At 53.8% G+C, this 14,363-nt stretch overlaps 5 protein-coding genes across 5 annotated transcripts; 4 read left to right on the top strand and 1 right to left on the bottom strand.

Moving 5' to 3' along the window:
* Window positions 1–63: 63 nt before the first annotated feature.
* Window positions 64–1,725, top strand: BAUCODRAFT_31979 (uncharacterized protein). The gene is made up of 2 exons (XM_007676186.1): window positions 64–229; window positions 286–1,725. Exons 1-2 carry the CDS (start codon window positions 113–115, stop codon window positions 1,666–1,668), a joined length of 1,500 nt encoding a protein of 499 aa, XP_007674376.1. The 5' UTR covers window positions 64–112; the 3' UTR covers window positions 1,669–1,725.
* A 63-nt stretch (window positions 1,726–1,788) lies between these two features.
* On the top strand, window positions 1,789–2,642 carry BAUCODRAFT_31981 (uncharacterized protein). The gene is made up of 3 exons (XM_007676187.1): window positions 1,789–1,993; window positions 2,048–2,156; window positions 2,216–2,642. Exons 1-3 carry the CDS (start codon window positions 1,847–1,849, stop codon window positions 2,287–2,289), a joined length of 330 nt encoding a protein of 109 aa, XP_007674377.1. The 5' UTR covers window positions 1,789–1,846; the 3' UTR covers window positions 2,290–2,642.
* Window positions 2,643–4,210: 1,568 nt separating this feature from the next.
* BAUCODRAFT_59588 (uncharacterized protein) lies at window positions 4,211–5,539 on the bottom strand (the record flags this gene model as incomplete). Its single annotated transcript, XM_007676375.1, has 1 exon — window positions 4,211–5,539. A coding segment is annotated over one exon (1,329 nt), but the record flags the coding sequence as incomplete, so codon positions are not given.
* A 283-nt stretch (window positions 5,540–5,822) lies between these two features.
* BAUCODRAFT_104896 (uncharacterized protein) lies at window positions 5,823–6,627 on the top strand (the record flags this gene model as incomplete). Its single annotated transcript, XM_007676635.1, has 3 exons — window positions 5,823–6,080; window positions 6,141–6,408; window positions 6,485–6,627. The coding sequence occupies exons 1-3, from the start codon at window positions 6,009–6,011 to the stop codon at window positions 6,625–6,627; spliced, it is 483 nt and encodes a 160-aa protein (XP_007674825.1). The 5' UTR covers window positions 5,823–6,008.
* Window positions 6,628–9,809: 3,182 nt separating this feature from the next.
* Window positions 9,810–14,343, top strand: BAUCODRAFT_86213 (uncharacterized protein). Its single transcript, XM_007676513.1, has 3 exons — window positions 9,810–10,385; window positions 10,445–13,873; window positions 13,935–14,343. The coding sequence occupies exons 1-3, from the start codon at window positions 10,298–10,300 to the stop codon at window positions 14,009–14,011; spliced, it is 3,594 nt and encodes a 1,197-aa protein (XP_007674703.1). The 5' UTR covers window positions 9,810–10,297; the 3' UTR covers window positions 14,012–14,343.
* The last annotated feature ends 20 nt before the right edge of the window (window positions 14,344–14,363 follow it).

Here is a 14,363-nt window from a genome sequence, read left to right on the forward strand (position 1 = left end):
GGTTTCGGCAGGTCTCACTTGCGGAGAGCTTCGGAGGTGCTGCGAGCGAAGCCCGAGTTTCCATGCTGCAATGCTAAACAACATCACTCTCAATATTAGAACTTGCGCAAGAATGCGTAAAGCAAGACCGGGCAGCAGTCGTGCGCCGACGGAGCATGGCCGCAACATCTACGCCTACTGCCACGTGCGAACAAATCAGGTGGTCTACTCGTTGTCCCAGACGCTCAACGTAAGATGCACTCCCTGAACCATGGTCACCACCACGAGCAGCTAATGTAGGAATAGTCGAATGCCACAATAAAACAGCTGCCAGACACCGGCGCCAACAACACCCCGAACACAACGCGCAAGGACCTCTGGAAGCCACTCTACACCCTCACCGTACCCTCTTCAGCACAGGGCTTATCCACCTTCCGACAGCTGCGCGAATATAGGAAACTACACGAGCTGAACTGGGAGCCTCCGCTATCCTTGTCGGAGCCTTACAGCGATGCCGAGATTTACGAGATGAAACAGAAGTTGGCCGAGCGGGGCGGCAACAAGAAGGAGAGTGTGTATGATATCATTAAAAGGCGGAAACAAAGACAGAGAGAGCGGATTGTGATGGATCAGAAGGCGAACAGTGTCGCCGACGTTGCAGCGATCTTGTTTAAGCAGGCGGAGCTAGGTGCTAAAACGGCGGAGGAGAGGGAGAGGATGTTGCGGGGAGAAAGGGAGAAGGAGGTCAAGGTCATGCTAGAGTTGGCGGATCAGGCGAGTAAAGGGGGCTTGCAAAAGTTAGACGAGCAGATTGCGGCGGTAAAGCAGAGGTTGAAGGATGGTGAGGGGCTGGAAGAGGCAGGAAGCAAGCGTCAATTCAGAAGGGAGCTTTACAATCTCAATGCAAGACGGTTACGCATGGTGTTCGCTTCTAATGCTGTGCAAGAGGCGAGGATAGATGGGCCAGAGCGGTTACGTACTGCGCGAATGGAGTCTGCGGTCGCTACAGATTCGCCCGAAGAAATGGTCACGCCGGGCAGACGGAGCGGCAACACCACTGTATCTGGTGATACGACCACAGGATCTGAGAAAGCAGCGCAGGCGGATGGCGGGGTGGCAGAACTGGACTGGATACAGGTATTGCCGTCCTTTCCGCCGCGTAATCCAGAGAACATGCCCAAACGTGGAGCAATGAGGCGTAGACTTGAACGCCTGGACACCCCCATCTTCAGCACCGAGGGTGTCACGATGCGATGGAACAACCTTCTTGACGCCGAATACGCTGAAGCCTGGCCGGACAACATTGCGCACGAAGCGATGGGGTGGACTCGTAACGTTGCCCCTCGGCCGGATGCACAACCTATTTCAGACGTAGCTGTCTTCACAGAAAGTCGATGGAATCGCAAGGGCCGCAAAATGTTGTCGACGCCGAGTGGCTCGTCTGAAGATGCGATGGTGGGAGATGAAGAGTATGCTCGAAAGCGTAAGGAGGAGGTGGATGGGGAGAGTAAGATGCGGCTAGCGGAGGAAAAAACAAGAAAGGCGGTTGTGGATGGTGTCAAGAGTAAGATCCTGGCGCGGGTGAGGGAGAAAGAGGAGGAGAGACAGAGGGAGAGACAGGAAAGAATTGCCGAAGAGGTTGCGAGGATGAGAGGAATGAGGTTGCAGAGGCGACAGCAAAATGCTTAGAATGTGTAGTATTGTATCCGTATCATAATTGCCGTCCTATGGTCACGTGGCAGCGAGCATCTGCCAAGAACCACTTTACGCGCTGCCAACATTGACGCGTCTTCCTTTACCTCACCTGCAGCGATTCCCTACCTGCACAGCTCGCTCAACACTCATCTCCCCTTCAAGCACCCTCAACATGTCAGAATCAACTCCCCGTGTCACTGCGCCGTACCTCGAGCAGTTCTCACACCAGAACGTGCGCATTCTCGGCAAAGTGCGCCAACTGCGTGGCGAGCAGGCCACAATTGATGCCGGCGGCAACATCAACGTCCACCTCAACCGTGTAAGTACCTATACTATCATTGGCCTTAACTTCGGCTTACTGACCGCTTAGCAGGATGCACATCTCCAGCTGAACCATGCTGTCGAGATCATTGGTAAGGTGCAGAACGACCTTAGCGTCAAGGTGATGGCGAGCGTCGATATGGGTCCAGAGGGTAACATTGGTGCATCATCTCGCCAAGAACAAGTCGCTTTAGTCGGGACTAGACTGACAGACATACAGACTTCAATGCGGTGGAAGCCGTGGTAGATGCGACGCATCGGTACCATGAGATCTTCTACACCAAGGAGCAATGAGAACATGATGCGAAGTTGTTCATTGGCGGCAAGCTACACTTTCCTCACGCTGTCGGGTTAGCATGGCGTTCGGCGTAATTTTGTGCCCATTCTCTCAAAGCACCAAATCTGTGCGGTCCCGGGGAGAGTAGAGTTCGACCGCCATGCAGAAAGCTCATTAGCAACCATAGCACGAACAGCACGCAGTCTCCCAACCATTCACCCTCAGACGATGTGGAGGCGGCTGTGGCGTTCTTTGTTTCCATTAATAACAATGTCCTTGTCCGCTGTCTCGTACGGTCGGTTCTTTGTTGAGATCCTAGCAATGTGACCGGACAACGCAGTGTGAGCTTCGTGCCTTCCCAGTACAATCAGCTACATCGTCTGTCAATGGCTACTCCTTGACAACAAGCCATTGGTGACCTGGCCTGCTTTAAGAGACACTACTCGCTCCTGAAGACTGAGGCTGGTCAAGCATACCAACGAGAATAGCAAGTCTCCGCTGACCAGTCAACGCTCGCATCGTTGTTTCACGTCGCCCACAGCAGCAGCAGAACGAGCTCATACAAGCAGACCACATTAGCCATGAACACACCGTCTCCATCGACAAGCATTGCGCCTTCTACCTATCAAGCTCCTCGCAAGAGAAGGCAGCCGGCCACGCCAAAGACCCATCCCTGTCCCTACAGCTGCAAGGATGCCAGTGGTGCTGTCCGTATGTTCACCTGCCACCACAATGTGCGTCAACATGTCCGGTCTGCCCATACGGACACTCGGCCCCACAAGTGTGAAATCTGCGGCGACAAGTCTCGAGGCTTCAACAGACCTTGGCTCCTGTATCGCCACGTACAAGCCATTCACGGAATCAACATCCATCCAGGAAAGGGCAGCCGCTCCCAAGGTAACGGCGTCAGGGCGAAAGGAAAGCAGCTAGCAGCAGCTCCTGTTCCGGTCGAGGATAGAAGGTTGGACCTTAATGACCACAAGTGCAATGCCGTGGGTAAAGATGTGCTCATTCCCAGATTTCGCCTCGCGCAGCCTGTCCGATGCTTTGAGTGCGGTATTGACTTCTTTCATGGCGAGAATGTTCTCAGCCATCTACACACCGTTCATGGAGACCCTCTCTCCCAAAACTGCAGTTGCAAGGCTTGCGTTGGACTGTTCCACTTGCAGGGGCAACAACTCGGCCCCGTCGGCACCGAGGAGCTGTCGGACGCGACGAAGGCCTTCGGCATCCAATATTTCGCAAGTGAGGCAACCGATGGCGCCGGCAGTTGGAGCCAAGTGGACCAGGGCGTGAACGGTGAGGACAACGTGGGATTCACCATCGACCCGAGAATGCTTATTCTTCCCAGTAGCGAGGCACAGCTGGGTGGAGCTGAGGTGCTACCAGACGCTAAAGAAACACTCGACGCGAAAGAAATGTTGTGGCAAGGACTGATCGCGGCCGGTTACAATCCAGAGACTGGAGGTTGGTTAGACGTATGAGCCATCACATCCGGGATGCGAGGCCTCTATTGCTCAAGCAACGCACTTCGCATCGCACGTCGAGACGGTGGGATATTTGCAAAGTCGACATTGATGACATGGATGCGGAAAGCGGTCCGTGTGCGAAACTCGCACAAGCTCAGCTCGAATGCGTGGTGTTGTAGGTGAATTTGGTTGGGCTGTATATTGAGCTTGTACATTAGGTTTGAATGACTATAAGAGCCTGACAATGCGGGAGCAAGAAGCCGGTAAGGAGGTATCGTACAGCACAAGTAGCTCAACGCTTTGAAGCGTTCTTGGCCGCAAGCACTTCCTCGCAGGGGTATCCGTTTGGCCGAAGATCCTCAACATCATGCCCGTTCCTGATAGTAAGCACATCCAATCCGTTACGTCTCTGCTCCTCGCGACGAAGTGGGTCAGGCAGCGGCCAAGTACCGCTCGCTTTCCTGGCTCCACGCTTCTCTTTCCCAACCAGCGATCTCGCGGTAGGACAAAGCCACACATGTATGCTTGGCCACGATGATTCGTCGAGGTCCTCGAGCGCATCCATGTCATTTTCAATCTGCTTCATAACTGCTCGGTTGCTTGTGATGGTCGTACATCCTGTAGCCCATCCATATAAGAAGACAGATCGATTTATAGCCGTCATATTCGAGCTCACACCTTGAGCATATTGAGGAAGTGCTGCCTGGCAGCCGCCCTCATTCTGATCCACGATTCTGATTGGTAACTGCAGTCCAATGGGCACCTGATATGCTGACCACTCTTGCATCTCAGTCACAAGCTCAGCTTGAGACTTCGAGCTGTGATCTCCGAGTAGGATGGCTGTGCGAGCTCTTTCGGAAGGCGTTCCAATCGTATCGACAATCTCACGCATGCGCTTGGCGGCCTCCTCGGTGCATACAAGCTCATGGGAGCCGAGAGCGGGATAGAGCAAAGACGGCAACAAGTTCTCGTTGTCTTCGATCTCTACCTGCCGTCTTAAACCTCGGTGAAACCAAGGCTCCTTTGAAACTTTGGCGTGACTAAACTCCGACACGATTGCAAGCAGGATAGTGCAGTCAATGTTGAGCACGTTGGAGAAGTCATCAATAGGATCTCTTGCCATGGTGAGCACCGCTTTGTCGATATTAGGCACCGACTCTGTTCTAGCTCCGCAAATAAGCACGGCACCAGTGGCACGGCAGTCATCCAAGATGGCATCTACTTCCGGGGTTTGGCCAGAAATGATACGAGGTAACACAAGGTGTACTTGTGGCAGTTTGGTACGGACTCGGAAGCATTTTGCCGCCTTAGTGAGTTGTTTTGCAGTTTTGAGTAAAGGCACGTCGTAACCGTCCGCGCCGTCATCTGCTCGCACAGAACCGTTCTCGTCACAGCCTTCGTAATCTGAGCCTCCAGAGTCCCAACCTTGCTTCGCCAGATCGAACAATAATCGAGAATTTGTGACAAGCGACACTTTGATCCACGTTCTGCCGCCGTTAACAATGGCATCGACCAGTACCATGGAGTCCTTGGTAGCCGGCTTGTCAAGTTCGACTCGCTCATTGCGAGCGTGTCGCAGTCCCTGCGAGCGTGACTTGAGCATTGGAGACGTAAACACTCGCTTCTGCATGGCAACAACGTCCCTAGAGAGCTTTGCCGTGTTCCAGAGAGTTTCCAGAAAAGGTAGGTTCGATGATCGAGCAATATGATGCGTTGACGCATTCTCCGGCTTGGTGCGTAGTCTTTGTAACATACTTAGCTCGGACTGTATGGTACCTCGAAAGTGGCCAAGCTCGACGTTGCCTTGTTCTCGTAAGGTCCGTAAGCGAGCCTTGAAGTATTCTAGTTCCACAAGGAGTGCTTGAGCCCGCTTTGTGAGGTCGTCAAGTACAGGCAGAGCCGAGTCGGGCATCGAAGCGTCCGTGTCCGCAGCAATGCTTTCGCTTTCCATATCGCTCAAAGACACTGAGTGGCATCCGGATTGGGAAAGTACGTGTGCTGCTTGAGCGTTTCGTCTCTACCAAGACGTAGAGATGCGGAAGTTCCAGACGATTTCAGGATGCACCGAAGCTGGTAATATGACTCGAATGCGACTTAGAACATATTGTACATGTAGCCGCTTCTACAGCAATGCCAAGCCACCGAGTGCATTTCTCCACAGTGCACCTTGACTCGGCCCAACACTACTAAACACGCGACCAATTACACCCCCATGCGACCAGCGTTACACTCAGAGCAGCCAAGGCGTCTAGCGGGAAGAGGCAATCATGGTGTATCTCAACTCCCCAGAAGAGTGGCAGCGGCAGTCTGCGTTGTTGCTACAAGCACGACCGACGACGGTGCGTAAGTGTAAGCCAGTGGTCTTCACTAGCCATGGCGAGCCTGACGATGCGAGCTAGACACGCATAACAACAAAGTACAAGATACCGAACCTTGAGTCGCCGAAGTACCTGAAGTCAACGAAGCGGAAGCAAGGTGGCGAAACAGAAGCGAAAGAGAATGCTGCTACCAAAGTGCCGAGAGCCGCTCTTGTTCTGAAGACCTACGACCCAGAGTCCGGTGTAGTGCTCAAGCTCAAGACGGATAGAGCGGCCGACGTAGGTAGGCTTATCAACGGGTTAGGCAGGCTTGGGCGGCATATGGCAGCGCTACCGGAGAAGGCAGAAGGTACCATCCGAATCGGACTCGTCACGTTGGGCACTCCGATTGACAGCGCACACAGACACCCCCATGGAGAATGCAGCCTCAAGTAGGCAGCCTGATGATACCAGCAATCTAGCGGCCGTCAAGGACAGCGAAGGAGTGGTCTCGCCGTCCAGTCAGCAAACGCAACAGCCCACGGGAGGAGGGGCCGGCGGCAAGAAGAAGAAGAAGGGAAAGAAGTGATGTTGCCCTTGAAGTGGTTGTGCCTAGTCAATGAACGTGCTCGATTTCACAGCTAATTCAAGCGGCTGGAGTGTTGGCCCTCAACCGAGGCGTTCTGTCTCTCCAGACCAAAGCAAGTAAGAACAGGACGCTGGCTACTAGTATGATGGCAGATAGTGAGCGGCCTATGTCTGGCAGAGAGAACTGGACCAAGTACGATGGTCCTGGGGAACTGTGTTGATCGGTGAATGCGGCGTCGAGCTATTCTGGAACGACATGTGCCATTAATATTGCGAAGTACGTCCTGCAGGGCACCCGTCAAGCCAACCCGTGATCAGTCCTAAGACGAAGCTGCAGGACGGCCATGATGAGGCTTCCTCATCGGTTACCGGGTGATATTACCATCTGCAAAGTTCTGTTGTCGTGGAAAGATCCGCTGTCAGAGCTGGAGGCTGCAGCGAAAAGACATTGTTGACAGCCTGGAAAATCCACATCGTTTTCGTGCAGCTATACTCTTGATTTATGCGGACTAGCTTTCGATAGTTATGATAGCTTAGACAGTCGCCTTCAGTCCAGAAGTTTGCACGCCTCCCAGAAGTACGACTGGTCGCTGTACAGGTTCACGGTCCGTCTCAGCAGCTTACATGCCGGCTATGGTTTTTGGGATCGGCAGGGTTGGCAGATTGTACGCATATGGTCAAAAGAGCCAGTAGTCGTCGCCGTTGCCGGCCAGTGTTGCGGAAATGCTCCGAGATGCTACACGCGCGCGACTACTGTGCGGAATTATCTCACTCGTTACAACAAACGTGCAGTTTGCTCTAGTGAAGTATAGACGCAGCCAGCAAAGAGGCCGCTACATCGTAGCGCATGAACCAAGTCAGTCGCGCAGTCGAAAAGGGAAGGCGCGACCGGCGGTCATGCCCGTCGAGCCGGCGAACTCGAGTGGAAACCGTACCTCTTTCTCTAAGGTTCTGAACATGTCTGCTTGGATGAAGCCTCGCTGGCATCCGTGTTGATACAATTGGCATTGTGTTTCTGTAGTTGTCAAACCATCGGCGATGCTGTATAACCTCCGGCTGAGGTCAACACGCGAATCGACGCTTGAGGCGTTTATGCACGAGGTAATGTGATATGCCTGTCGTTCCAGGACGCGACCCACCACAGGCTTATACGGATCGGCGCAGATGCTCAGGCCGCAAGATTCGTCTGGACCTTCGAAAACGTGCACCGAAATCCACCAATTCTCAGTTGGCTGTTTATGACACGACGTCTAGTTGGTTCCAAGGTGTCAAACGCGCAGCAGCGAGGACGACTCGTTGCGCAGCTACTGCATCCGAGTAACGGTTGTTCGCAATTATTTCCGTTCCACTGGCCTACTAGACATTTCCACACCACTATCTATGCGGCAGAAGGCATGCTGCAGTAGCTTGGCATAATCATGAAGCCCTCGCTTCGAAGACCAGCGCTAGTTCATTTGATGGACGCTACATCGATTCGTGGCCAAGCGAGGCGTCTACGTCAAACCAAGACCCATTTTGCAGGCCATCAAGCACACCACAGCCACAAGAAGGACAGCATAAACTTCATGAGCTTGCAGGCGCTTTGTTTGGCATTTTGCGGGGCCTCCACATCGGGATCAATATGCGGCAAGGCAACAGCAATCAATGATATTATAACTTTACAGCATGATCCCAGTCCATGGATGTGAAGTACTTAATGTTCCCAATAGTGGAAGCGCTCAGCCGTTTGCGTCGACCTGGGACGCGATATGAGGGGCGGGAGAGCGGTTATGCTGCTGGTAGATGGTCCTGGTTTATGCAACGCCACGCCCCAGAACCGACACAACCTTGCGGGTTAGCGCGGTGAGCCAGCACCGTCTGTGCGCCATGCACTTTTGCGGATCCCCTTTGCGCAGAAAATCCACCCATTTCCCATAGTTCCAGGATGCGCCATTTCTGATTTGTCCGCATAAGGCGGAAGCTTCGCCAGATGACCCTCTCGGAGGAAGCTGGATGGTGCTCCTTCTCTGCTGCTTGATGACGACGTCTGCGCTTGTCAATCGGCAATGAAGCTTCACTTCGACGTCTGTGGCGGAGTGTCACGAGCGCAGCTCTCTCGGGTGATGCCTCAGTACAGACGGGCCTCCGGCAGGCCCACCTTTATGTCTCGAAGAAGACCAAGCAGAGAACCCAAGGAATTATGCTGTACTGGAGCAGGCAGGGTGTGTCTGCCTGCTTTACCGCGGGGCAGGCTTTCGAAATGGCACCTAATTCTGAGGGAAATGCAACTAGGCAGGGCCAGATCGGTGTTCAGTACGGAAATCAATACTCCGTACTTCGGGGCAAAGTCTATCATGTCAAGCCTTTAGCGTGGCCGCGGTGTTACTGCTCCCGGCCCATACGAGCGGTCAGTGCACAACTGCCAGACACAGACGTTCGAGCGCAGCGTAAGTCAATGTCACTGAGTAGCAAAGAGAGTGCGCAAGCCATGGGTGTTGTTGTATGCTATGCTCTACACAGGTTTGGCTTAAGCAGCGGCGGAGGTTGTGGTTGCTCTCACGATGAGTATCGTGGGCAAGCTGGGGGCTCCATGCTGCTCCAGGCTTGGATCGTGCTAGGGCACATGTGGATTGGTAGCTCAGGGTCTATCAACGTCGCGCGGTCATGCTCATCACGTTGGCCATGGCTGTACCCTAGCCCGCCAGTGACCCTTGCTCATCTTCGCATGCGAACGGCCTACGCAGACCAATTGCGACACAGCACCGATATGCAGGAAACGCTCATGCGGGCATTAGTGCCGAAAGGCCCATCACAGGCACCTGGTGATGAAGGCATGCTTTCTTCCAACCACCTGAGCGGAAACAGAACTCTACCAGCCGTTGCATCTGGATCTTTCCTGCGCCGGATCATTCGCCGTTTACCTGAGGACGTGAGACTCCTTCTGGAAAGGGATCGGAGATCACAGGCTTGTCGGGAGCCGGCATTAACGGAACGCTTATGCTGAGCCGCCACCACGCGCACATCTTTCCCCACAGCCCATACCCCAGACTTTCGAAGTCCGAGTTCATTGGAGTAGTACTACCTGCACCTGCATGCTGCTCGAGAGGCCGTTTCCCTGCCTACCTTCGAGACCGAGTCCTACGCAATCAGCTTTATGACATTCACCAGCATCCGAGAACATAGTGCGGTACCCACTGTCTTTAAGGTTCGGCGCTTGCTGACAACCATCTTCTAACGGTATCGTACTGTCACCTGCGCAGAGTTTGTTAACTCAGAGCCTATCTGACTAACGAACAGTGCTGGTTCAGGTGTTGGACACCTGCTTCACAGAAATCGTCGCGTTTGCGGTCATAGCAGCATATTGGCAACAGTAATCAGAATTGCCGGTGGTGTTGTAGGAGTTACTGTGCCGTTCTGGAAGCAACAAAAACACCAGGCGTTGCGTTCTTCGCCATTCGCTTGCTGTCGCGCAGTAAAATCCACATTGACCAGCAACATCCTCATCTGCGAAACGGCCATATAGCGCCCGTGTGCGTTGGCAAAATCCAGAGGCGCAGACGCAGAGTAACGCTCAACCGGAGAGTGACATACCGTCCGAGCATCCCATCGCACCCCAGCCAGCTCTGGAGCGACATCAGAGCTTGCGAAGCCGTCTCCCCGAGCACTTGCACCTGCTATCTTCATTTCAGAGCATGTCTGACGAGGCGAACGATTCGAACTCGGACGGAAAAACCCCAGATACACCGTCAGCGAAGATCGAAGCGAAGGTTGTGCCAAAAGGTATATAGGCTCTGCGATGAGCAGCTGTAAAATATGCTAATCAGGACATCCTATTGTAGACAAGTCAAAGTCGAACGGAAGGCCAGCATCCGTACAGAATGGAGCATCAAACATCGTACCGCCTCCAAAGACCGACAAGCCTCGTCCTCACGTGTGCGCAACCTGCGGTCGATCTTTCGCAAGGCTAGAGCACCTTAAGCGGCACGAGCGCTCGCATACGAAGGAAAAACCGTTCGAATGTCCAGAATGCACACGATGCTTCGCAAGAAGGGATCTTCTGCTGCGGCATCAGCAAAAGCTGCATATGACGACGCCGGCCTCATCCAGGCCTAGGAGTGGTCGGCGGGAGAGTGTCAGTGGGACATCCGCGGCCGGAGGAGGCAGGATTCGAAAGAACTCCGTTGCAAACGGTAATGCTAATGGCATTAGTGGCGTTTCAGCCGGGAAGTCGAGGCCAAGAGCAAACACCATCAGTCACGTCGATCTCGCCTCGCTCGGTCTGATCAACGGATCAAATGCTAGCTTCAATCGAGTCAATGCGCTAGGTGTAAGCGGCATGAGTGTCAGTGGGATGGGTAGTCACATGAGCTACGATTATCGGGGCATGTCCAACGCCATTGGACATCATGGCAGCATTCATGATCTGCCCAAGCTGGATCTGCTTGCGATCAACAGCAGTACTGAAATGGGCAGTTCTATGCGAACTGCGCCGCCAATGGGGAGCTTCGCGCAACAGACAGGTTTTGACTTGGACCAGCTTTTCAGTCCTGGCACCACGGTCAATCCCGCACAGCTGCATTTCGGCGGACAGTCCAACATACCAGCGACGCAGTCCCCCGGGTACGACGGTATCTCTAACCAGCATTCCTTCATCCCAGAGAGTGATGATTTTAGGTGGATGCGTCAATGGAACATGCAGATTCCTTCAAGCTACGGTACCGAGCATGCCGTAGATGAGTCGTCTCCCTCCAGGATAAGTAGCGGAGAGAGTCCCGCGGCAGACTATGAAAGCATGTCGAATAGCATGCCCGGCATGGCTATGCCTGGCAGCCTAGGCCAATGGTCGCAGCCAGAGTTGCCTGCACACTTACCGCTGTCAGGTGGAGGGCCCTTTCATCTTCTGGCTCTGGAAAGTGGCTTGTCAAGTGTTGATGCACCGTTTGGTACTGGCTCGGCTCATTTACAACAAGAGTCCTTTGCGAGCGCTAATACTTACTTTGACCAACCCATCATCACGCAGTCAGTGCCGCATCTACCGCAGGCTGAAGTGCTGCAGACTCAACCCTCGAGTATCTTTGTACCGCCGTCCTTGTCGAACTTCAGCTCCGACAGTCCCAGTATGTCGGCATCTTCCATGACGGGCAGCGTCCGTCAGAGCTCTGTGACATCTGTGTCGACGGACTCCATCACGGACTCTACACGTCAAGCCCTTCTAAGCTGCCTATCGCAGCCATCAGCATTTGGACACAACCGCCGAAAGTTCTCGCAGCCCACCATAAGCTCTCCACTGTCGCCTGGTGCAACACGAACGTCGGCACAAGGTGTCAACTTACCGAGTACAAGTGATCTGCGCAGATACGTCGACGCGTTTATACAATTCGCACACCCGCACCTCCCTGTGCTTCATATACCTACTTTGTCTTTCGACAACATCGATGGCTCCGGAGGGCAGAGGACAGCAGGTAATCAGGCCGCCCTCAGCCCGAATAGCATTGTCAATGGCGGCAGCGGATGTCTCATCCTTTCCATGGCATCGATTGGTGCTCTCTATGAGTACGACCACCCTGCCTCCAAAGATCTCTTCGAGGCTGCGCGAAAGATGATTCAGCTGTACCTCGAAGAGCGAAGAAAGGCCGACATGTCTGCCGCGGTCAGTGGCGCGAAGCACAGCAGCGAACATTATACGCCTCTCTGGCTAGTGCACTCGATGTTGTTGAATGTAATATACGGGCACCAGTGCGGCGACAAGACAGCTGCCGACATAGCGAGTAACCAATGTGCCGCTCTTGTGAGCCTAGCGAGAGCGGCCGATCTTGCTCAAGCACCTGAAGACGTATCAGCGGGCAGAGAAGACTTTGTAAAGGACGGTCAAGAGAACAGTGACGTAGACATGGAAGGCGCGGACACGTCGCCTCATCAAGCTTCTCCTACGGATTTGCAGACTCGTTGGCTGAACTGGAAGCACGTGGAGGAGCGAAAGCGTACGCTTTACGCCATATTCATCCTTTCAAGCCTTTGCACGACCGCGTACAATCACCCGCCGACCATCATGAACTCCGAAATTCTGCTCGACTTGCCGTGCGATGAGGAGCTGTGGGAGGCAGAAACAGCACATGAGTGGCATAAACGCGGCGGCCTAACCGCGGCAGAACGCAGTTCGATTTCGTTTGTTGACGCTCTCACAACGCTGTTGACGGCCAATCAACGACAAGGCAGCAGCTACAACTCATCTGCCTACAATAGCAACAACCCACTCGGCGCACTGCAGGCGGGTGATGGCGTGGCGGACAACAATCTCAAACCTAGCACTTTTGGCTGCCTGGTATTGATCAATGCGCTCCACAACTACATCTGGGAAACCCGCAGTCGACACCACGGCAGACAGTGGACACAGCAAGAGACGGACTCGATGTTCTCACACATTGAACCAGCGTTGAATGCCTGGCAAGCTGCGTGGAAAGCAAACCAGCACCACAAGCTGGAGCGACCTAACCCCTTCAAGCTTGGACCGTTATCTGCCGACAGTGTCCCACTGCTGGACCTGGCGTTTGTGCGACTTTTCGTCAACCTCGGACGATCGAAAGAAGCCTTTTGGCAGCGCGATTTTGATGGCATGGCTGAGGAGCTTGCCCGCGGAACTGAGATCGTGCAACATGCGAGCGGCGCGCCAACAGCTGCGGGCGATAGACCAGAAGACCCGTCTGTAAGGAAAGCTGCCAGCATGTCGCCCGACAGCGCGTTGCCGCAACGCCGGCCTTCAAAAGCACCATCTTTGGACCAAGCTTCATCGCGACGGGAGCGACATTTGCGCAAGGCCGCTTTCTACGCCGCTGATTCTCTGACCATCGCCTGCAGCTACAATTTGACGTACACAGATCTGTCGGCGCATGAGCTACCCATCCAGTCCGCCATGTGCTTCTTCGATTGTAGCCAAGTTCTTGCCGAATGGGCATGCACTGTACAGGAACGTGTCGGTAGTCTGCTAGGTGTCCTCGGCCGCGACCAAATCGATTTCCAGAACGTGCCTGCAATAATGCTGCTGGAGAACGAGGATGTTGAACTTCTACGCAAGATTGAGCGAATCTGTGACAGCCTCGAGACCAAGCGGTACCAGCAGGAGAACCTCCTAGCCATGGACATTCAGTCAATGAATCCGAGCGCAACCGTGGGCCTTGTTGCCAACAATGTCAATCTCAGTACTTGTGGGCACGGCAGTAAGGTACTGAGGGTGACGGCGATGATGCTGGAAAAGGCTGTCATCTGGCCTGGTACGTCCAGCTTAGCAATGCAGCTTTCTTCCCCTCTGCCGTGATACTAACATTGTTCTAGTCACCCACGTCATGGCGAAAGCGCTCGAAACCCAGGCCACGCACATGGATCAGAGAGCGGATGCATCATGCAAATGAACCCGTCTCGCAACACACAACCAAAGCATCAATCAACCCGTTAGTTAGGTGTCGACCATGTCCATATCGGAGTTGGTGTCTTCCCCTTCTTGTACAGCACAGCGTTTTGCGCAGTCTGAAAAGTTACATGTGCATATGGGTCTGGAAAAGCATCGGTGGCCAAAAGTTTACCAGAGCGTGCAAGAGTGTGCTCTTCACGGCCGACGTGCCTGCTTATCGTACGAACGAATCACGACATCTTTGATGAGTGGCAATGGGAAGGCGCCCGATGTATCTACGGCGTACTTTGTACGAAATGCTCACGCTGTTCTAAGCGACTACGCAGTTCAACGTACAGACTCATCCATATGTC

The sequence above is a fragment of the Baudoinia panamericana genome, assembly GCF_000338955.1.
Source record: "Baudoinia panamericana UAMH 10762 unplaced genomic scaffold BAUCOscaffold_4, whole genome shotgun sequence".
In the NCBI taxonomy this organism is placed as follows: Eukaryota; Fungi; Ascomycota; class Dothideomycetes; order Mycosphaerellales; family Teratosphaeriaceae; genus Baudoinia; species Baudoinia panamericana.